A 26,275-nucleotide genomic window follows, 5' to 3' on the forward strand; every position below is an offset into this window, starting at 1 on the left:
CAATTCACTTCTTGAATCAGTTTACCTGGCCATTTCAGCCGAACACTAAGCTTGATATCAACACATTGCAGCTGAAAACCAAGCTTGATATCAGCACTGTCAATTCATTTCTTGAATCAGTTTACCTGGCCATTTCAGCTGAAAACAAAGCTATATATCAATACAGTCGATCCACTTCTTGAATCAGTTTATCTGGCCATTTCAGCAGAAAACAAAATTGTATATCAACAAAGTCAATCCACTTCTTGAAACAGTGTACCCGGCTATTTCAGTAGAAAACAATGTTGTATATCAACACAGTCAATTCACTTCTTTAATCAGTTCACCTGGATATTTCAGCTGAAAATTAAGCTCTATATCAACACAGTCAATCGGGTTCTTGAATCAGTTTACCTGGACATTTCAGCTGAAAACAAAGATGTATATCAACATAGGCAATCCACTTTTTGAATCAATTCACCTGGCCATTTCAGATGACAACAAAGCTGTATATCAACACATTCTACGTACTTCGTAGGTGCAGTTTCTGATATTCAAATTATGCCCGCTCAACGTTTACAATGGATGACCAAGCTTCAAAAGCACAAAGAAGAACTTATCTAACAGCCGCAATGACCGAAGCTCCTGAGATACACGTTTATATTGCCAGAACATTTTTTCCTCCCTGTTTGTTTATTAGCATCTGCTATAATTCATGAAACAGTGCTTCAGATCGCATTGCACTTGGTAACTATGTATAGAAAAGGACTTTGTTATCAATATTTCTAATATCAATGGGTGCTGCTTTAGGTCTATCAACCTGAATGCTGCCATATTTGGCTCCATGAAACAGATTTAAGTCTGTCTGCTAAATAGACTCAATCGACCATACGTTAAAATCGGATTGGAAAAGAGTAACTACAAATCATGGGCTTGTTTACCTTGGTTTCATTTACTAAGATTCAATTCTCATGTCACTTGTTTAGGCTCGAAAAAACAGTAACACAAGAAAGAGTGAAAACAACAAGCTTTGAAAAATACAATAATTTATTTCCCTGGAAAAATTCTGTAAAAATGAAAAAATATAAACTTACGGTTTTATTGAATCAAATCAAAAATAATCCAAAAATAATGCGAGAATAAAATTTTAGTAGTCCTAATAACAAAATGTTCCACTGATTTCACGTTCGAATCCCGACGAAGAATCCAAGATGGAAGACTATGACGTATGCTGCAATATGTAGTGTTGAAGTCTAAAGTTCCTTATAGAAATAAAAATTATCACTCCGATTTCTGATAGCTGAATACATTTTTATTAAAAAAACTGTCCTTGTTCCACAATATTACACGAGCACACGTATGTTCTAGAAAACTAACGGCATTATTTATTTTGAATCCAAGTAATTTGAAATAACTCCAAACCAAGTAATTTGAAATAACTCCAAACAGCACAACATACAACTAACAGTTTAACAGCCCAGCTTCTACTGAGATTAATTCTACAAAACATGGGTTATATGGGCCTTCTAAAACGTAAACAATGGTCAAGTGATCATCTTCTGGAAGTTTATAGAAGCAAGTACTTGTTACAGATCACGTTTACCCAGTGTGACCCTGACGAAAACCAATAATTTTACTTTCAGAAATAAAAAAATGCAATTGTTTATATCTTAAAGACAAAGTCCCATCATGACGTTGGAAACAACCAATCATTTTAAAATAAAATAGAACTTGTTTACGAATGTTGCTACAAATTCTGAAGCAAGGTCAGGATTTAGATCAACGCCTGGTCTTTATAAATTAAGAGTCTAGGTCAAGCTATTTTCTAAAAACAAAAAATATAATCTCTAGTGAATAAATTTACATTACAATATCATGTAATGAAAAATAATTTTTTTTTAAACTGACAAACAATTAAATTGAAATAAATAGATACTAAATCAGATATAATTTAATCAAATATACATAACACATTACCTCTGGAACTGCATCACAAACGTCATCTAGTGATACAGAGGCATACAAAGAGCTGATTGGTAGATGTACAGGTTATACCTTCTTATCCGAAAGGTGTGTGTGATGTGTGTGAGATTTGGATTTTTAGCGCAGCTTTAACAACTTTTCAGTTATATCGCTACGATGTCTGCAGTGTGGCAGTTTATATTGACGTCTAGCAATAGGGCATCATGCCGCAGTCATTTAGCATCATGTTCCACCCAGTCACAATATCCTGACACGTGCTCGACCAATCCTAACACTAACCTATTAATGCTGAGCGCTACGCGAGGCACCTGCTAGTACGAGTTGTATCAGTCTTTGGTATGTATTGGCCGGGGATCGAACCCGTGACTTTCTACATCAGAGGTGGACGCTCTAACCACTAAGGCCACCGTAGCGGTCAGCCGATGAAAGGTAATTGTTGCTCTCAGCTCCTTCGGAATCATACAGAGTGTAAATTGTCTCGTCAGAATCTTCAAGCTGTGAGGTGAAAAATCCGTAGAATAATACAGCAATGAAAAAAAATCCATTCGTTTAAAACAGAGAGATACATTCTTCGCATGTATTCCTCTCCAAACATTCTGGCGAAGAACTCTAATTACAAATGTAAATAAGAAGCTCGCAATGGGCTGCATGCCGATTTCACCCCACCCCACTCCGAGTTCAGATAATGAGTGCATTTTGTAACAGAAGTAGAAAAAATCTTAGAAAGAACTTAATGAGTTTCGTCTATTCTGTAGGCAAATGAGCACAGGTATGCGGACGCCAAAGTGACGAATATACGATATACATAGTTTCCTACAAGGTAGACTTATCCCTTATTTGATCCCCACAATACCTCGTATGTGTGTGTGTGTTTTGTGTGTGTGTGTGTGTGTGTGTGTGTGTGTGTGTGTAAATTAGTTCAAATGCTTTTCATAGGCCACATGGTTTACAACAGCAACAATAAAGGACATTCAGCTGCACTCTAACACACACTGACACACATGCATATACGCACACACACATGCACGCACATACACTTCTAGGACACCTCATACGACTGAGAAATATACAATTAAACTTGAAATGAGTTTCAACAAAGTAGTGAAATCAAATAATTTTGTTTACAGGCTACAACAAAGTAAAAACTACAAGCTCTTATGACCTGTTTGTATTAGATTAATATATATTTTCGTAGGCTAACTGTTGTGGGTGAATGAGAGCAGAGCAAAGGAGGCGTTTCAATACAAGTCATTAATGATTTGAAACATCCATATATAAAACGTCTTGAATCTTTCTAATGTTCGTATTTTGAGTTGAACCCCCTTGATACGCAGGTTCTCTCTCTCTCTCTCTCTCTCTCTCGCTTGAAATTCTTTCGAGACCTAGACATGGGATTCATCATCATGATCCACTTGTTTTTCAGTTTTATCAGCTTATTTTCTTTCTTTTTTCTTCTTCTTTTTCTTCTCATTCTTCTTCTTCTTCTTCTTAATAATAATAATAATAATAATAATAATAATAATAATAATAATAATAATAATAATAAATAATAATAATAATAATAACTGAAATCTGGAATGTATGTGTTAGGAAAAGTAATGGCAAACTGTGAAATTTGGTTGGTCATTTGTCTCCCGTAAATGCTGACTTAAAATCCTTATAAAGCGTAAATTGTGAACTTGAACGATACTTTCACCGATTTGTACCGCTATTCAAATTTCACATCTTTTCTGAGTTCGATGTGAATCTGTGCTCAAGATAATCCTTGTCCAATTACTGTGATTGCAACAAATACAACAATATATTTCTTATGTTGCTATTATAACATTTCATTAAACAGAATTGTTCACGTCCTGTGTGTGATGAATCAATACATACCTGATGTCTGTTTGATTTGCTAATCTAATATAAAGGTGTGCTGCCCTAATGGCGTTTTTCATATTCGTTTATATTAAAGAAATGTTTCAATCACCTTTGCTGAAACTGTTCAAGTCAATGTAGTGTAACTTTGTGTCATTAATTCATTATGTGTAAAACATAAACGATTTTGTGTTCTCTAATTGTCTTCATAGTGTGACTAGTCTAGTTATTTTTTTCATGAAACAATATCATCGAGTCTGACTAGTCTAGTGATTTAAATTAGTTGATTTATTTAAGGAGCTTGAATTTTAATTTCTCGTCATTTCTCCATTAAATTTTTATTTATATCAAATTATCGTGCTACTTTTAATTTAATTATGGTTCATTTTACTCCTATATCAACTATGTGTGTATGCATGTATGCATGTATGTATGCATGTATATATGTATGTATGTATGTATGTATGTATGTATGCATGTATGTGCATTATGTTGGTTAGCTTATGAGGACACTTCACACACAGTACAAGCTATATCATATCGAAGAAACGGAAGATAAGTGTCTTTCCCAGTGAAAAGGCTAGGCAGCCGACCGGTTCTGATTCTGTCCGGTATAAAACCCTAGTTCATTTGAATTTAGTCCAACACGGCTCCCTTACGTGTATGTATTGACGGATGCATGGATGTTTCAGAAACAGAAAGAAATTAGAGATGCATACATACCTAACTATGTACGTACGTACCTACATGAATATTTGGATTAATTGATTGATTGATAAATGAATCTAACCTTTTGTATATAGACTTAACTTCATGAAATGAACATAGACAAATTTGTCTGCATTGCCTTGGTACATTCTTATTCCTACTATATAAGACATTCAATTATTTAAAACTGTTCGCAGCTTTATGATATGCATTTCTTTGAAACAAATAGAAAAGTGAACGTCAATGGAGAATGAAGAATACCATAAATTTTATAATCAATTTTACAAAGGTGTACTTAGTTATATACCGGTAAATGCATCAGTTCTTAAATGTCTTGTTTATTATTTATTTATTTATTTATCATGATAAAACAGGAGGAAATGTAATCTTAACACTAGTACTCGATGTATTATTTGTACAATACATTATACAGTATATATCATATTTGGATGTATTGAAAGTCAATATTGATGAACATCTGGTGGACAAGTATGTAATCAATAACAACTTAAAACATTTTGCCAGCACTTGATGGATAAATCCTGAACAGATCTATTAGAAATGAGGCACATAAAGTCAGAAAAGGAACAAGAGCGTCCTTTCGTGCAGACGATATATTTAAGGAAGTAATTAAATGACACCGCTTCAAGGGACAAGGTACACAAACTCGCGCCAACGATTATCTATGTATGGAGCTCTCTATGATGTGGAAGTGTACCACTGTACTAACAGTATAATTTGCAACCAGTAAACGTGGGATTTATCGAAGTAATGATATTTTAAATTTCAATGCTGTTGTTAGTAAGAGTTTTGACCGTGGTGTCCTTTATTTTACTCAGTCTTGGAGGTATATTGAATTCATGGTACAATTTGCAAATTAATCTTGTGACCTGTAGCACATGCACACAGCTTCTTCTGCATGTAGGCCACATATTTGAGATGTCAGAGATTGAGGAGTTCATGATAGAAAATAACATCAGTTTGAAGTCAGGAATATTCGCCACTCACATATGCGCAGAAGGACAAACGTATTGCACAAATGCCGATCGATTTTTCAAAGAAAACCATATAGACGATGAAAAAACGGTCCTTCTAAAAGGAATCATGGGTAAGTGTACTACAAGGGTGTGTTTTGGCGTTCGTAACCGAACACACAGTTAAAGCCTTAGCGGTTCAGCCGAGTTCTGAATATTATTTGCATTATAATAACTAAGATCACCAAACGACCTTAATAACAATTAAATGGTGAACCAGTTTTCTGGTCACAGCGCTCTAACACACACCAAGACGTTTGTTTTCCTTTTCGACTGTTTTTGATTCAGTGAGTAAATTTATTTGAAAATATAAGTTGGCAAAGAGTCTCGATGATGCACTGTGACAAATATCGAGAGCAAGGCTTTCTCTCTCTCTCTCTCTGGACTACACTTTCATTAATCTTACTGAAATGACACCAATAATGTTCTAGTCAACAGTCTAAAAAATGAGAATGGTTTAACCAACAAATCGTTTTTTATTTTAATCGCCAAATTGTAAATTACCGTAATATGTATCTCGTTATCTGTTTTTTTTTTCAATTTAGTTTATGCTAGGTCATGAACTGCTGGGTTTTTCAAGAAAATTAAAAGTGATAATTCATTGGAGCGAATTGCCAAATGTAGTTGTGTTTTCTTTCACTCTGGTCGACAGACATCTACACGTATACATTTTTGACTAAGAAATTTGATTCTCCATTTTGACATTAGCTTGGCGTATTGGTAAGAATAGCAATCCGTATTAATCCGGGAATCGTGTTTCAAAATCCACATTGTGCTTTTTCTCTCTCAAGAAAGATTTGTTTTGTTTATTTTTCCTGAATTAGAAAGGAGAATTATGTTACTGATTATATTTTCAGTACAAATATGCACAAAACAGTGAAATATAACCGAAAAACAGGTCACATGAACAAGCGTTGCAGTTACTCGTGAAAACAGTAAGTTCTTCAAGCGCTCAATGAAATATATCAGTCAGGAACACTGCAAAATTACGGATAAGCTAGAAGGAAAACCAGTGTAACATATGACATGAGAAACACATTCAATAAATGAAAAACCCAGCAAGAAAACATATATGAATGAAATCAAAAGGCATCAATCTAAAGTTATTATTATGGACTTTAATATTACTACTTAAGCTTTTGTGGACTGGAACTTTTAAAGACTTCGTTTAAACCCTAGAGTCATACTTTATTAATGGACAAGTGCAAACTTACACACTTCATAACGAGTGAAACGTCCACTCACTTTCTGAAAATTCCGTTCGAGATCTTCTGCCATACATATGATACCTAACAACTCGCATTAATATGTATCAGTATTTACTGACATATATAATTCGTCTGAATATGTCAAAAGTATCATTTTAGTGACATATATATCTCGTGTGATCTGTATTTATTGAAATATATAACTCGTATGAATTGTCAAAGGTATCAGTATTTAGTACATATGGAACTCGTCTGATCAATATTTAGAGACAAGCGGAACTTGTCTGAATTGTCAAAGGCATCAATATTTAGTGACATGTGGAACTCATCTGGCCACTATTTAGTGACAAGCGGAACTCGTCTGAATTGTCAAAGGTATCAATATTTAGTAACATATGGATATTATGAGATCTAAAAATATCCCCCAGACGACATTAAGAGTGTTATTGGATAGTCAATGCACGAACGTAATTTAATCATAGAAATTCATACTTTTAGATATGGAGAATACTTCTGGGGAAACAAAGATTGAATCTCAAAATCTAACTGTATATATCACTCGACATTTGACCTACAACGCTAGATTACCGAAATACAAAAAACAATATTTGCTTCGAACTGTCAGACATTCTATATATCGAACGGTAGCAATTTTATTTTTAAAAGAATTACTCCTGTAAGCACGCAACAAGTGATAGCAGTAATGTCTTTAGACATCGTAGTCTGGATGCAATGAAGCAAGTGGCAAGGGATATTAATAATTACATTACGTCAAGTAATCTGTAAGCAATGAAACATGTACCAAGGGATATTAGTAATTACTTCAGGACACTGTATTCTGAAAACAATAAGACACGTGACAAGGGATATTAATAATGGCTTTAGACATTGTAGTCTGAAAGCAATAAAGCATATGACAAGGGATATTAATAATTATTTCATGTCAAGTAATCTGTAAGCAATGAAACATGTATCAGGGGATTTTAATAATGACTTCAGGATATTGCAATCTGAAAACAGTGAAGCATATGGCAAGGGATATTAATAAGGGTTTCAGACATTGCATTCTGAAAGCAGTGAAGCACGTGACAAATAATATTAATAATGGGTTTAGTCTGAAAGCAACGAAGCATGTGGTAAGAGATACTAATAACGGTTTTTAGACATTGTATTCTGAAAGCAACGAAGCATATGGCAAATGATAATAATAGTGGCTTTACGCCTTTTAATCTGTAAATACCAAAGGAGACCCGGATGTACAAAATAGTATAGAATGTATCGATAAAATTTATATCAACGCGCCGTACTCATCGATCGCCTCATTATTTAACGATTCTGCTACGATATGTTTTGTTTTAAATAGTAATCACATTTGTTATAAAAATAACAGTTCGAAATAAAATGACAAAAGACCCCCAGAAAGTATCACATAGAACGAAAAATACATAACAAAACGAACGCATACAAATAGAACAATCCTAGTGAATGCAAATAAAATATACACAAAGAACCAATGAACTTTTAAATAAACAGAGAAAACTGTTTAACGCAAAAAAAATAAATTACAAAAACAAACCAAAAAAACAAGGGATTATTGGAAATTACAAAATAAGATAGAAAAGGGGGCGGCGAAAATAATATTAACCTCGAAGAATTATATGATTTTAAAGAAAAATAGCGATAAAACAATTGATAAAAATTGTTCAGAAGGTGAAATAAATATAGATGACAACGATGCAATTCTTAATTATGAAATTACTTGGTCAGAAATTATCTTTTGTATTAAAAATCTTAAGAACAACAAAAACACACTCGAACGACAACGTATTAAACGATTTTGTAAATATTTGACACTGGCCTGATCCCTGACGCTTGGTTTGAAGGAATAATCAGACCAATATATAAGGGAAAAGTGAACACAAGCTCACCTGATAATTATAGCACAATCACGATCTTGAGCTGCTTTAGTAAACGTTTTCTTGGAAAAAGACTTCAGACGTTTCTATTTTTAACGTTGTTCCTTAAAGAAAATCAAGCCGGATTCAGATCAGCTTATTCATATGTTTTGTCTTCACGCTTTACTAAATTTTTTAAAACTTTCAAAAATAAATTATTTTGTACTTTTTATTTTGTGCTTTTATTGATTTTAGTAGCAATGTTAGGAGGATCGGGCTATCAACGAAACTAGTATACAAGAATGCCGATGGGAAAATGTTTAGAAAGATATATAATATGCATCATAAAATCAAATCTTGTGTCATTTATGCTGGAGAGCATTCCGCTTTCTTTCAGTGTAGTAAGGGTGTGAGGCAGGGTGAAAATCATTCGCCAATTATATTTATCATGTAACTAAATGACTTATAAAATATCTGTAAGAAAATGAGTTCACTAGTATGCAATTAGATTTCTCTGTTCACTATATGTTCCTTCTGCCTTAAATTTTTATGCTACTGACACTGTTATTTTTGGCACTGATGAAAAATCTTTCCAACATAATTTAAATGTGTTTAATGAACACTCAAAGCTATGAAAATTATATTTTCTTTTACAAAGACAAAGATTTTCATTCTTGATACACGAAAAGATGATTGATATAGATTTACAACTGACGATAACCAAACAGATATTTGTGCTGAATTTAAATACGCGTATGTTATTTTTTTTAAATTGAAGGTTTGTTAAGTCTATTAAATACAACGTTGATCAATCTAGAAAGGCCCTGCATCTACTTTGCCGAAACAGAAGATACTTCAGTCTTTCCTTAGACCTACAATTGCATCTTTCGATCATACTGTATTATCCATTTTACTATATGGATGTGAAGTTTGAGGATTTGAAAGTATTACAATTATTGAAAATTTGCATACCTAAATTTTAAGAAATATAAAGCTGAGGAAAAGTACTAGTACGTACATGCTTTATTCAGAACTTTGAACTATTAATATAATTATCAGATCAAGAATAATAGGATGTTTTTTGGATGTCCATTATCAATGTTAAATGGAATAAACTCTCTATAATCTTGTATCAAATACTTTTTTATATATAATGCCAATGTTAACGCTAATACTTATAAATGGATGAATAGCATAAAGAACACTCTGATAACTTTTGGGAGACCTGACAGCCTATATTACGAATGTATCAATAATCGGAAAGGAACAAAACGCATGATAACATAAACTTTAAAACACCTCTATATACAGGAATGGCAATCGTCGGTAGCTTTAATTTCCAAGGGAAATTTTACCATTGTTTAAAAGAAGACCTGAAGATGGAAAACAGCTTACTTGTGTTACTTTCTTAATCAATGTTTGCCATTGATAAAGTTCATTACTTCTACTGACTCTCCGTTGAGATCGGTCGTTGGGACAATACACCGTTTGAAGAACGAAAATGTAATGATTGTGATAAAAATGACATCAGGGACGAATACTGGTATTTGTGTATTTGTCCCAAATTTCGCAAAGAAAGAGGTAAGCTTCAAAAACCGTTATATTACCGCAAATCATTTTTTGGAAAACTACAAACCTTTTTTGCCACCAATGATCGCAAAATTCTCCACCATCTTGTCACATTTGTTGCTGTAATAATGAACATAATATCATACACTTTGTGATATCTGTAGATGCGTAAATTTTCCATAGTTCACAAAGGTATAATATTTTTCTCTCTAACAACTTTTGTATACTCCATGAGAGACATTGTGCTAAACCACAATAATGTTACATTTATGGACCCAAATGATCTCACACTATGTCTGAATGTTTAATCTGGGTATGATTGTAAATGTTGACTTCTGATGTGATTTGTTTCTCCATATGTTCGTGATGTCGCCACAATATTGTAGTAGTTGTGGCATTCTCATATGTCACCTTTGTGTGGTTGATATTTATTTATATTAATAAAAGTTTAGTTCTGTTCTGTTAATAATGTTCTTTGACCTTTTATTTAGAAAGCAATGAAACATGTGACAAAGGGTATTAATAATTATACGTTGTAATCTGAAAGCAATTAAACAAGTGACAAAGGATATTAATAATTACTTCACACGTTGTAATCTGAAAGCAATGAAACATGTGACAAAATATATTAATACTTACTTTACACGTTGTAATCTGAAAGCAATGAAACATGTGACAAAGGATATTAATAATTACTTCACACGTTGTAATCTGAAAGCAATGAAACATGTGACAAAGGATATTAATACTTACTTTACACGTTGTAATCTGAAAGCGATGAAACATGTGACAGGATATTTATAATTATTTTACACGTTGTAATCTGAAAGAAATGAAACATGTGACAAAGGATATTAATAATTACTTTACACATTGTAATTTGAAAGCAATGAAACATATGACAAAGGATATTAATAATTACTTTACACGTTGTAATCTGAAAGCAATGAAGCATTTGGCAATGGATTTTAATAATGACGTTAGGTTTTGTAATCAAACGTTATTTATAGAGAGGTAGACATTTTGTGTTAAATAGAATGAAGACAAAATAGAGAAAAACTATTTGATTATTGTCTTATACTTCAGAGGTTAGTAAATTTCTTGTTTTCTTTTTCTATTGAAATATGTTTTTTCTTATTGTGGAAAGTTAACATTAGGTTACTATTATTATTATTAATAGTAGTAGTAGTAATAGTAGTAGTAGTTGTTGTTTTGTTGTTGGTGTTGTTATAGTAATAGCAATGACATTTTGTTGGTACGCATTAAATCTTTCTAGGATGTTTATGTTCCACAATGTGGCTGGTATCTTTGACAGATGATGTGCATTTGAGCCGATACCCATACGTAAGTGCCCTTGTGATGTCCGGAGTTGCTGTTGCGGTCATCATGATTCTAGATCAACCAGGCTACTTGAATGACAGTATGCTTGCAGCAGCGGCTCTTTCTTCATTGATGACAGGTATTGTGATCGGACCTTATAAGTCGTAGCTTCTCTTCCATTTCAGTAAATATGCGAGAAACTTCGTAAGTTTTACATGTGGCATTTTCAATGATTTCTACGGAAAAGTCTCCTCACTGCGTGTCGTTGTACATACACGGTTGAAGTACTCAATGGTTTTCTTCAGTCTGATTTCAATACACTAGCATTCTAAGTATTGAAGCCGAACTAACAGAAACCCTATTCGACAAGTTGAATTGTATGTCACAGAAGGTCTCCCAATTTCCAGGATATATACCCAAGACATAAAACTGGTACTAGCTGCTGTCTCTCTTGGCGCTCAGCATTAAGAAGTTGACTGGTGTTAGGAATGGTCAGCCAGATGTCAAGATAATGTGACTGGGTGGGATGTGAAGTCACATGTCTGCATCTTGATACCCCAATGCTTAGCCATTACAATAAACTGCCACACAGCCGACATTGTAGCGATATGACTCATATTGTTAAAGATACATTAAAACCACACACACACACACACACACACACACACACACACACACACACTTATGCACTAGCGGTATACCAAGGTATGTAACGCAGTTTAATTAGAAATACCGCGGTACAAGCTTTTTCGTTAACCCCGATCTTTGGTTGGTTGAATGGTCTACGTCTGAAAGAACCAGCTCTTGGCAAGACGAGATAGTATTGTTTCCAACGCTTTTTTTCTGATCATTTAGTTTTCCATTATAGTTATCCTATTTATTGACACTATCATTGTTAACATCACTGTTATTATTATTATTATTATTATTATTATTATTATTATTATTACTTTCAGGCTGCATAGCCATTTTTGCCATTTTAATTGGTGCTAAATCCTACTACAAGTTAATGTCAGTGTTCTTCATAAGGGAATTGCCTGACGAGAATTTCGCGCTTTCTGTTCCATGGGGATTATTCTGTGCCATATATGGTGCTTTCTTATCATTGCTTGACGGTTATCGGTTATGGAACTGTCCCAATGGAAAAAGGAAAGCAAAACTACGGAACTGGCTGTATAACATAGGTATGCAAACTTAAGAGCAGACGACAATTATCATTGCCAAAATATTATGCAGATGGCATAGACTATATAAAATTAAATGGAGAAGACATGGGTTATATAAATATAATATGGAGAAGACATGGAATATATCAATATAATATGGAGAAGACATGGAATATATAAAATTAATATATAGAAGACATGGAATATATCGACATAACATGGAGAAGACATAGAATATATCAATATAACATGGAGAAGACATAGAATATATCAATATAGCATGGAGAAGGCACGGGATATATAAATATAATATGGAGAAAACATGGAATATATCAATATAATATGGAGAAGACATGGAATATATAAAATGAATATATAGAAGACATGGAATATATCAACATAATATGGAGAAGACATGGAATATATAAAATTAATATATAGAAGACATGGAATATATCAACATAACATGGAGAAGACATAGAATATATCAATATAATATGGAGAAGACATGGAATATATCAATATAATATATAGAATACATGGAATATATCAACATAATATGGAGAAGACATAGAATATATCAATATAATATATAGAATACATGGAATATATCAACATAATATGGAGAAGACATAGAATATATCAATATAATATATAGAAGACATGGAATATATCAACATAATATATAGAAGACATGGAATATATCAATATAATATGGAGAAGACATGGAATATATCAATATAATATGGAGAAGACACGGGATATATCAATATAATATATAGAATACATGGAATATATCAATATAATATGGAGAAAACATGGAATATATCAATATATCAGTATAATATATAGAATACATGGAATATATCAATATAATATGGAGAAAACATGGAATATATCAATATATCAATATAATATATAGAAGACATGGAATATATCAATATAATATGGAGAAAACATGGAATATATCAATATATCAATATAATATGGAGAAGACTTGGATTATACCAATATAATATGGAGAAGACTTGGATTATACCAGTATAATATGGAGAAGACTTGGATTATACCAATATAATATGGAAAAGACTTGGATTATACCAATATAATATGGAAAAGACTTGGAATATATCAATATAATACGGAAAAGGCATTGACTATAGCCATATAAAATTTGTCCTAAAGTTAACAGCACTTGAAGTTTTCCACCATCACAAAGTTTCTCAGCTGATATAATTTTCACGATATCTTGAAACGTTTGCATTAAAGGATGTGTTGCGTTAAATGAGGATAACTACTTCGGCAGTAAAGAGGATAATTTGCACATGGTTCTTATGATTTTAGCAAAGCACTTCTTTAATTAGGCTAAAGTTGTTTGTTCTATTGACAAATTCACATTTTATAGGCTCACAAAATGCTAGATATGGAAGCTAGGGTACGGACAAACAACCATCTACTCTTTTTAACGCAACCTTTCCCACATTTAACTGCGCTTGTCTGCATTACCTCTGTCAATATCAAACGTGTATTGTTGGATTGACTTCGAGATTATCACATTATAAACAATATAGAAAAGCAAGCTGACCGAAATACCGCTATTTACACCTCCGTAAAATAGTTCATATAATAATTGTTCCAATACATTGGAACTATTATGTTAAACGTACAACGTCTTTGGTTTTAATATGGAAAATTTTAATATGAAAAGAGCTATTATGTTTTACTTGAACGTAGACTTTTTTTAAAAAAATGTATTCACAGAAAATTCACTTTTAATTGTTTTGATCATAATACTTTAGAGTAGTGTTTCCCAAAATGTGGTACTCAAAAACCGGTTGTACGCTAAAGAGTTTCAGAAGATACGCTGCAGAAAATAAATCACTAAAATTTGCACTAAAAAACCCACTACGGCACTAGGAGTAGGGGTACGCCGATAAGACCGATATCCCAAACGGGTACGCGAATGTTATGAGTTTGGAAAACACTGCCCTAGAGAATAGATATGTGGTAAATAGTATTATCATAACTCTAACCAAGGTGTGCAAAATACACACTTATATCATGCAATTCAAACCAAAAGACCATACCTCCTTACTGGCGACTTTTTTGAAGTATACATACTCAAGACAGAATTTCGGCCATGTTCTCACCCGTTAAGACGCGTACAGTCATTATAGATGACTGTATTTGTATGGAAAAATATGAACGAGTTTTTTTTCTGAGTAATACTGCACGACCATGGAAGTGAATTATTATTACTAAAAAACGATCTAATATTTTTCCATAAAAATGCAGTAACATTTTTATTAAATACTCATATTGTTTCCCTGCATTTTGGATTAATAATAAAGGAATACACTACAATAAAGAAAGTAATTGAATTTATGCTGTATGTCAAAATAAATATACACCAGTAGATTCATCAATACACGTCGACAATATTAATGCATACATAGCATCGCCCAGCGACTTCTGAACTTCGTCACGCGCTCTACAACCGTTTTAAAGAAATTCTCGTTTTGCTCTACTTAAAATGAAAATTTAGTCATATTTTGAATGAATAAGCATTGAAACAAGCTTTATTTGTAGATGGTCTGGAATGAATAGATTTTGTTTTTCTTTTGATCTAACTCAATTCTGCTTTTCTGCTTATGATGATGGACTGGATTTATTGGATCAATTCAGTACAGCAAAAAGAATGTGATATAAGTTTGAAAATGTACTTGAAATTACAGATCATGTTTTCCACGACATGGGTCATGTCATTCAGATTTGCAGAAGTAAGAAAGTTTATTTTGAGGAAATTCAAGATGCATAAATGTAAGTATATTTATTACCATTCTAAAGAAGACATGTTTATGCCCTGTCACTTACATGCTGGCTGTTGGAGGGACCCCAGCTATGACCTGTATTATACAGTGTATGTCTTATATCACTAGTCCAACAAAATATCAAAATAGATAAACGATGAAAACTGCAAAGCCAGGGGAAATAAAACCTTTTCGTCGTCTTGGCTTATCGACATAGTTTCCTATAAAAACCTTGAGTTGCATCTTTTCTCGAATTTAGTGTTTTGACTGACTTGTAAAATGGTACGTCTCTGATAGATGTGTGATAACCCCTGGCCTTAATATGCTTTTCTGTGCATTTGTATAGAACCGAAATAGCACAAGTCATAGCACATATTTCTACTTAATAACTGTTTAAATGATCATAATAGTATTTTCAGTCACTGCGTCTCTTATGTTTGTTGTTGACATTACTAATATCACGATCATTCGTTTGTTTGTTTAAAAGTTTCATTTGTGACTAAGTGAACTCGTACTTAATCATTTCTACTGTCAAATGAACCAAAGAACTTGTTTAGTTCATCCACAAACAAATCTAATAAACCAAACGTTAAAGTGTGTACTAAATAAGAGCACTTTGTTTGTTTACCAGGTGGTTCCTAATAAACTATACTATTTTTAGACACGCATGTCGTGCAGTATTAATCCGTGTAGCATCGCAAAATACTGCACTATTCTGACAATGTAAAGTTAACGGAGAAAATGAGCACATAATGTACTCATACTAAAGATAAACGAAAGGTTGCGGCACAATGGGCGAATATAGAAACTATTCATATATAACACCCGGAAACATGTTGTCAGTCATTTGTCTTATGTCACTTGTAAAGGCTCGAATAAACAGTAACACAAGAAAGAATGAAAACGACAAGCTTTTAAAAATACAATAATTTATTTCCATGGAAAAATTCTGTAAAAAAAATATAAAAAATATGAACTTACGGTTTTGTAGATTCAAATCCAAAAATGATCTACAAATAATTCGAGAACAAAATTTTAGTTGTCTTAATAACAAAATGTTCTACTGATTTTTACATTCGAATCCCGACGAAGAATCCAAGATGGAAGACGAGGACGTATGCTACAATATGTAGTGTTGAAGTCTACATTTGCTTGTAGAAAAAGGAATAATCACTCCGGTTTCTGATAGCTGAATAAATGTTTATTTAAAAAAACTGTCCTTGTTCCAAAATATTACATGAGTTCACCTATTTTCCAGAAATATATCCAAGTAATTTGAAATAACTCCAAACCAAGTAATTTGAAAGAACTCCAAACAGCACAACATACAACGAACAGTTTAACGGCCCAACTTCTACTAGATTAATTCTCCAAAACATAGGTTATATGGGCTTTCTAAAACGTAAACAAGGGTCACGTGATCATCTTTGGAAGTCTATAGAAGCAAGTACTCGTTACAGCTCACGTTTACTCAGTGTGACCCTGACAAAAACCAATCATTTTACTCTAAGAAATAAAATATAAAACAAATTGTTTATATATTAAAGACAAGGTCCCATCGTGACCTTGGAAACAGCCAATCATTTTAAAATAAAATAGAACTTGTTTACGAAGGTTGTTACAAATTCTGAAACAAGGTCAGGATTTAGATCAACACCTGTTGTTTATAAACTAACAGTCAAGGTCATACTATTTTCTAAAACAAAGCATCATCTCTAGTGAATAAATTTACATTACAATATCATGCAATGAAAAATAAAAATAAAAACTTAAAACTGACAAACCATTAAATTGAAATAAATATATATATATTAAATCAGATAAAATTAAATCAAATATACATAACAATTGTTTATTAATGAAAATTCCGAAGGACTAATAATAAATTATCCTTATTCCAGGCAGTATATGAACCATTACGTAACTATTTGTTAAGATTGTCTGTTTTCTGGATTTATAACACATTTTTGACTTTATCATATTCAGGAAACAGCAAAACTAAGTACCTTTTTCAAAGATACACAGATGCAGCCGACCTGGGTTGGTCTGAAAGGGTATTGAATCCGCTACCCTTTGATTACAAATCCTATACTCTCTTAAATGAGCTACTGTGTCTTTCTTATGGTTGTCTGACTTAATGGTTTAGAAACTTGAATAATTTTTACTATCTATTATAAATTGTAGTCATAACAACTTCACCATTCGTATTCAATTTGAATGAAATGTTTCACACTAACTGCAAACTCCCCTTTCATATAATGATAGAATTTTCACATAAAACTCCCACCGAATCCCCACCCCAAACAACAACCACCTTAGGTTTTAACCAAAATAGTATGCTAATGACTGAGTAGGCGTGGCCGTTGCTGGTTCGGTCCTGTGATTTCGTCAGATAAATGAAGAAGGATAAAAGTTTCCCTTCGGATTCATTCGTTTCTTTACGTGTACGTTAGTCAATATAGTGAACTTACGTAGAAATAGCAGTTTCTAGACAGTAAAACTTAAAGGCAAGATAGTCAGTATACAGCAGATCGAACGCGCATTCTCGTTCCGAATGGGAGTTATCTTGTGAGTTTAACAACGTCTATCCTTGCGATCATTGGCGAACGAAAAATGGAATTTATTCAGCGAATTTGATAAATTCCGGTTGAATCAGCATAAAGATAAAACTCCGTTTATCAAGTGACTGAAATGCTAATTTTTTTTGTCTTCATAAAATTGCGAAGCAGTCTGGTAAAATAAATTTTAGGCATGTGATATTACGTTGTTGTCTTGACGACGCCACTGGCGTCATTTTAGACAGCGTTAGGAGTTATTACATGTGTGTAATACTAAATACATAATATCGGTTTCTTATTCTTAGCCATGTTACAAATAGTGAACGCACAAAGGTGTGCACTGTTACAGCTGAATGGCTGACACACATAAAGTGTACACGAATTTGTATAATGTTATAGCGTAATATCCGACGCACCTAAAGTGTACACTAATTTTCACATTGGTACAGCGAAATAGCTGACACACGTAAAGTGTACACGAATCTTTTCACTGTTTAACTTTTGGAAATGGTCACCACATGTACCTGTAAGGAAAAATTCCAAACGCAAGAATTATGATTATTATTATTAAAATATAGTTTATTATTAAACGTATACCTGATTCAATACACCACCATTCAAACAAAAAAGTATGATCAATTCAATACACCACCATTTAAATGAAAAGTAAGCTAGATTCAACATATTGTGAAAACCTTGATTCCATTTATTGTGAAAACCTTGATTTCATATATTGTGAAAAGTAAGCTTGATTGAATATATCGTGAAAGGTAAGCTTGATTGGATATATCGTGAAAGGTAAGCTTGATTCAATATATCGTGAAAAGTAAGCTTGAATCGGTATATTGTGAAAACCTTGATTCAATATATCGTGAAAAATAAGGTTGATTCAAGATAGCGTGAAAAGTAAGCTTGATTCAGTATATTGTGGAACCGTTGATCAAATATATCGCGAAAAGTAAGCTTGATTCAATAGATTGTGAAAATTATGCTTGATTAGGTACATTAACATTCAAATAAAAAGTACCCTTTATTCAATGCATTACCATTCAAATGAAATGTACCCATTATTTAATGCATCGTAATTCAAATGGATTGTACCCTTTATTCATTTCATTACCATTCAAATGAAATGTACCCTTTATTCACTGCATCACCATTCAAATTAAATGTACCCTTTTTCAATGCATCATAATTCAGATGAAATGTACCCTTTATTCATTGCATCACCATTCAAATGAAATGTACCATTTATTCATTTCATTACCATTCGAATGAAATATACCCTTTTTCAATGCATCATAATTCAAATGAAATATACCCTCTTTTCAATGCATAACCATTCAAATGAAATGTACCCTTTTTTCAATGCATAACCATTCAAATGAAATGTACCATTTATTCATCGCATCACCATTCAAATGAAATGTACCCATTCAAATGGAGTGTATCCTTTATTTATTGCATCATCATTCAAATGAAATGTATTCCTTATTAAATGCATCACCATTCAAATGAAATGTACCCTTGATTCATTGCATCACCATTCAAATGAAATATACCTTTATCCATTGTATTGCCTTTCAAATGAAATGCATCCTTTATTCAATGCATCACCATTCAAACCTCATTACGCGTTGTTAAAGCTAGTATGCACAGATACGATTAAAAGCGACATGTTTGAACCGTCAAAACCTTTCATATCATGAAACATGGGCTTGTGTTCTCAAAGCTTTATTTAAAGCTGAAACTCAAAGTTTAGAAACATTCATGATCATTTCAGATATCATACTTAACGTGCGTCCCTCAAATCCAAGTACAAATAAGGTACATGTAGAAATTATGAAAGTTCTAGTATTTTAACCATATTTTTAACTGATAGGACTTTTTACACAAATTTTGTTTTTTTGCCTAAAATGTTTTGAAACTACGGAGCAGAATTTCATATACTGCATTGGTAATTAAATAAAACTAGAATCTGGAATTAGGGGTTTCTATATTAGGATGCTTTCTCTCAAAGATATTATTGTATTCCATGTAACCATGATGTTATTAAGTCACCACTGGCATTCAGCAAATCATAACCTGTTATTTGGTTCATTGTAAGAGATGACTGACATTGGTTTTTATCGTTCTTGGACTTTGTCTTTCTTGGTGAACAGACTTATACTAAGCATTATTTTTGTTTTATGTCTAAACATGTAGAAAACGTGTTACAGCTCGTTTTCAATCATATTATAGCTAGTTTTGCACGTTTTCTAAAGGTCAATTAAATGTAGCAAAGTTCCAATACTACAGTGGTCGTCTAACCAGTGTACATGACTACACAAGAAAATTGGAGTTTTTGCATAGACTAACATTTTTATTCCTCGTCGTCTACATCAAAAATGACCGAAAAATGTGAATTATAAACGTGTGAAGAGCTTACTTCCTAGCAGGTTAGACTGGCCTCGTACAGATGTATACATATATTCTAATTTACTGTTTTGCACCTGGAAGTGACATGCCTTAAGGGCATACCACCTTACTCATGAACTCGTCATGCAGTGAGACAGTGTCTATGCTGTGTACAAGGCAGAGAGACTTTGGGCAGAACATTTTAATGTGCAAATATATTTTTCTCTTTTTCACAATCGATTATCATTTTATTCCCATACATTGATGTATGCACAAATAAAAACCCACTGTGTACTACTCCAGAATATCATGTACATATGTTTCCACAAGTGTGTGTTATTATGACTATCTACCTTTGAAATAGTCCTCACTAAAAAATACATCAATGCACGTGCAGCGTGTCCTCATCTACCCCACTGGTCATGTCCCAAAGTCCTGCGGTTGTTAATATTAGGTCAAAACGTGTGTGTGTGTTTTGGTTTACAATTCTTCAGTCATATAGCTAAGATGTCTGCAGTGTGAGTTCATATTGATGTCTAGCACTGGGGCATCATGCCGCATTTATGAAGCATGAAGTCCCACCCAGACACATTGTCCTAACACCAAGCCGACTAATCCTAACACTAACCTCTTAATGCTGAGCGCCAAGCGAGGCAGCTGCTGGTAGGTCAAAACTGACTGTTCAGAGAAGTTGATTTAATCTGCGCAGATGGCGAGTAAAATTTTAAAATGAGAGGGAAAGGACCATCAGTCATTTGACACCAATGTCAAACTGCCTTACAAAACAACGTCAAGTTACAATTTGAAGTTTTTTGAACGGTGCATTAAATATGAAATGAATGAATGAACTGGGAGATTTTATTCGCCATTTGGAATATATAACACACGGGTTTTAATTATCGTCAGTAATATTCAAAGCAAACAATGAATAATAAAAATACGATATGCAACATAAATAATAATTACGGAAATATTATCGCGCACTTAAGAATTAACACAGATAAAACATAAATAACCAACATACCTTTAGACATGTGAAAAATTTTCATTTTTATTTTACTGTGAGAAGGGAATGACCAACAGCCTTTCCTTTTTGATGGCGAACTACGTTGCGGGTAAAGCTTACATGTGCAATCTGAGCGAGGATATATACCTGATTGGCAGGTTTTGCATTGCTAGAACCAAATATAGATTTGTACAACAACGCTCTCTGAATGACCGATTGACTGACTGAATGAATGAATGAAGGAAGGAAGCAAGCAAGGAATTAACGAGTTTACGACTGCATATTAAAATACAGAGAAAAACGAATTTACAACAATTCTATTACAAAAAAAAAAAAAAAAAAAAAAAACATAAATGCAATCATTTTCTATAAGAAAGCATTTTTAAAGAAATAATTCAGTCAACGATAAAATGGGTGTATTGCCTCTGAAAAGTAGAAATTAATTTGAGCAAGATGTCGAACTGGAACCGATATGAAATAAATCGCTATTCAACAGTACCAAGGTAGAATTATATGGCAAGACGAAGGGTACGATCAGAGTAAACCAATAGTGTTCACTGCCGGTAAACCAAATGGAATACCTCGTTGCTTTCAGTCAAGGTCCACCTCGGAAATATATCGATGGAATTGATATAGTATAAAATGGGGAAATCTCAGGAATATAGCGAAGATTTCAGTCACTGGAAATTAGTGAATTACTTGAAAACAGACTTCATAACGTACAATATTCACGAGACAGTATAGTAGCGTTGATTACTTTGAGACATGGACCCCCTTTTTCTTAACATAAGGAATTCTCGAAATATTCTCACGAATACTTGTTTGGTCATTTGAGATTAGAATAATTCTTTGTATCATGAGTTTGGGTTATGTTATGTTGTACATGGCATGAAACATCGATCTATGGCTTAACAAGCATACTGATAAATCATATACAAACCTGAATTAAGAAAACCTTTGGCGTATTCCGATTAATGGTTAACAAGGCTCTGACCTAATCTAACTCGGTCTGAAATTATGGATTATCTTTAAGTAAGAGTTTGGAAGCACACGATGGAGTTTCATGCTGAAAATGCTTAATGAATATAAGATCAAATGATCATCCGGATGCATCTGTATTGTTGAACACACTACAATAGGGATCAAAAAAAAAACATCAATAGTATCGGGCATCCAGACAAATCTGCTTCACAACCAGATTTTCCTGGCTGATTGCTGGTTGTCCAGGACAACAATGGATTTTCAATATTTGTGAATTTAAATATGGTGCCATGTCAGATCCTTCTTACATGAGCTGGACCTTTAATACCAGACCCAGTATTTAACAACTTGGTTTAATTGATATCATGCATACACTTTTCCATCGGAAGTATTAAGTTTGTTAAACAATGTCTTCGCCACGTTGCGTCATTATTGATTCTTTATGGCCTTTCATAACAATATGCTACATACATGATCAAACTTTATTCTAATGTGACATCAATTTACAATAGTTTCACTCATTTCTTGTTTACGGTGATATGTGGTTTATCATGGAGCGCTCTTCAAGTGAATGTCTTTGGTAACAACTGATACACTAGGCGGAGGAAGATTTGTTTTCCTTCGATCTTGAATGATCTCTGAAGGTGTCAATACTAAAACTCGACTTACTCTCGTATCAGGGTTTTCTCATTTTAAACGGTGGCTAATCTCGACTTACTTTCACATCAGGGATTTTTGTTTTTAAACGGTGGCTAAAACCGCTGAAGAAAAAGGAATTGAGGGATGGGCGGGGAGAATTTAATGGTTGTCATTCAGAACCAGCGGATGAAAAGTAGCGACTTCAAGACCTGATCAGGACTAATTCATCTCTTCTGACCATATCAACCAAACAACAATTTATCACTCGACTTAGATTTAAATGTTTTCTTTATCAGTTTGGGAGACGACTGGTCTGCATTGGAAATATCGTTCAACCGAGTATGACCTTGTTGAAATGCTATGGCCTGGCATGACCTTAACGAATAAAAACAAGAATTCAGCAGCATATTTGATGAAGTCCGAGAAACGACTGACGCTCTTGTTTATTTTCACAAATGAGAGGAAAAACTATCGATGAATTTACAGTGTACTAACAAAAACTAGTACTTATTGCAGCTCGCGTGTAGGTTGAAATAGGACTCCATATACTAAACTATTTAGTCTTTAAGGTACTGACTTCATTGGATCATTTTCAGACTTAGCACCATATACTGTAATTTCTTGTAATGAAAACAATACATATTCTGGCTTTAAAATGTTTAGATGTAAATTCAGGAACTCTATTCAAGAACTATTTACATGCAATATAAATACATTTATGATAGCTTGGAAAAGTAAAAGGTAAAACCAGGATTAAATACACGAAAATTACTGTAATTTCTTAGATTGGACAGTTTACATAGTAGCAACTAAGAACATATAAATATATGTATTAGCTGGAAAATGCTAATTGTCCTAATCAATGTATTGTTAGATAAATATAGTTTAAATTTGTATTCACATAATTGTTCCCTGTTATTTGCGGTCGCACGGGTGTATGAGAAACAATGTTTTTTTCTTTCTTTCTTCAGCTCAGTTTTCCAGTAAGGCTTGGATAAGAAATCACCGCTTTGTGAGCTAAAAAAAACACAGTTGTCGGATTCAAAGAAAACCGTTCTAGACTGACCATAAAACCCACTAGGAAATCGGCACTCATACGTAGCAAGACCAAATTTATGTACTTTCAAATCGGTCGCAGGTCCTTCAGTGACTCTATGCATGAACTAATTGCGTTCTTGCAGACGCAATATATTTTATTAGATTAATTATCCTATCGCCGTAGTCGGGATAACAACGCCTACTGATTACATAGCACGTCTGGTATTTTATTCTTACAACTTCCCCAATATAAATTAGTATTTACTTTTAAGTGTACACACTGAAACGTTCATGAAGGGTTGAAACAATATTGACGTCATCACCACTTAATCACAATGTATAGCGACAAACCTTGAAAAGCTTTAATGTGTGCCTGTAATTACGTAATTACGTAAAATCTCACATCTTTGCGGGCGAGAGTACTCGTCGGCGGTCTACAGGGATGATACAAGTCCACGTCTGAATGAATTACAGCGATGGTTACAGAAATGTTTCTCAGTTGCCGGTGATCATGGCAATCAAACCTATTTTTCTGATTCATACGGGTGATCTTTTGATGGATCCATAATATATTCTATTCCAGATAGAAACACGTATTATTATTATTTTGTGCGTGAATATGGGCTATTACTTTTTGAAAGAATCCTTTATCACATTTGAGAGATCAGTGTGTAAATTTCTTCTTATTGGTGTAAATATGTTACTATGTGGAGTAAATTTTATTGTTTTCAACCAAACAATTTACTGTAATGTTTTGTTATGAGCTAAATGCTTTCCTAAAATATCAGTTGTGTCATGAACCCTACCTTCAATCCATTTTTATTCATTATTAGGTTTGGTAACTGTATATAGTACTAATTAAAATACCATCGTACACCCTTTTCTAAAACTCCGATCAAAACTGGCGAATCTAGCTCTGTTTGCAGAACCTAATTCCATAATATTTCAGTGGCACAATATTTTTTCTAGTTCTTAACTATTAAAATAAGCATTATTTTCTTTACATTTTACTAGCACATATTTGTAGCGTTATTTTGTTTCGTCATTTTAATTTTTAAAACTATCAACTCCTAAAATGTCTTATTTGGCACATAGAGGTAACTTTACTTTGTGAAATATTCTCTCCCTTTAAATCTTCTACTTTATATAAAACAGGGTATTCTACAAATGACTGGTTGATTCTAAACAATCTCGTCCATGACGATAGGAATATAGACTTTGACAATATTATATTTTATATCGTTGGATTCTAACTGTCCCACTTCTTTTACACTGTGGTGACCCATATGTATCATATGCCAGACAGCGAAATATAATGTGCCCTGGTTTGTAGCTGTTTTTTTATAGTCACTGGCTTAAATTGTTGACCTATCTAATGACCAGTGATATGAACTGTAATGTCCATCAAAAGGTTAGGCAATACATCTACCTTTTTTATGTTTTCATTTTCAATAAAATACTTCCACGTTCATGTCATCAGCATTCCATTGGAGGAAAAGAAGGCTGGTGACATTAGGTTTTCACTAAATTAAAGGTTCGTAACCAAGGAACAGGTTCTATTATATGCTCATTTGTTTCTTTGTTAACTTTACATTGTCAGGATTGTGCAGTATTTGACGATACTGAGCACCTTTATACTGCATGACAAGTGCATCTAAAAATGGTATAGTAAATTAGAGATATTTTGTTAACAAACCATGGACACTCGTGTATTAGACGATTTAGGTTTTTGCTTATTAGATTTATTTGTGGATGAACATAAGAAGCTAATATATCTGTTTGAAAGTAGAGATGATAAAGTAATCTATGTGGACTAGTTTATTTAGTACAAATGGTACTTTCAAATAAGCAACGAATGAACGTGATTAGTCGCAACGTCAACAGCAAATGTGAGAGACCCGGTATTGAAAATACCATACTGATCATTGAAACAAGCTGTTTAAGATAAATGTTAGTAACTTTTCGTAAATGGAATGGTTCAGACTTTGGCCATTACTCCCTGAGGTATATAAAAAGAGCCTAGCAAAGCATACTGAGGCCAAGGGCTATCGCACATCTATCAGTGACGTACCATTTTACAAGTCAGTCAAAACATTAAATTCGACAAAAAAAAATGCAACTTAA

The 26,275-nt window shown here is 33.2% G+C and overlaps 1 protein-coding gene across 2 annotated transcripts; it reads left to right on the forward strand.

The window, feature by feature from the left end:
- The first annotated feature begins 5,068 nt into the window (after nt 1–5,068).
- Nucleotides 5,069–26,045, forward strand: LOC149798945 (uncharacterized). 2 transcript variants are annotated; one of them, XM_089957866.1, is made up of 3 exons: nt 5,069–5,638; nt 11,552–11,695; nt 24,085–26,045. In XM_089957866.1, exons 1-3 carry the CDS (start codon nt 5,320–5,322, stop codon nt 24,132–24,134), a joined length of 513 nt encoding a protein of 170 aa, XP_089813992.1. In that variant the 5' UTR covers nt 5,069–5,319; the 3' UTR covers nt 24,135–26,045. The 2 variants fall into 2 exon arrangements, with proteins under 2 accessions (XP_089813992.1, XP_089813991.1); XM_089957865.1 differs by lacking the exon at nt 24,085–26,045 and adding an exon at nt 12,513–14,046.
- The last annotated feature ends 230 nt before the right edge of the window (nt 26,046–26,275 follow it).

The sequence above is a fragment of the Sinohyriopsis cumingii genome, chromosome 5 (genome assembly GCF_028554795.1).
Source record: "Sinohyriopsis cumingii isolate HCF-2022 chromosome 5, ASM2855479v2, whole genome shotgun sequence".
Taxonomy (NCBI): domain Eukaryota; kingdom Metazoa; phylum Mollusca; class Bivalvia; order Unionida; family Unionidae; genus Sinohyriopsis; species Sinohyriopsis cumingii.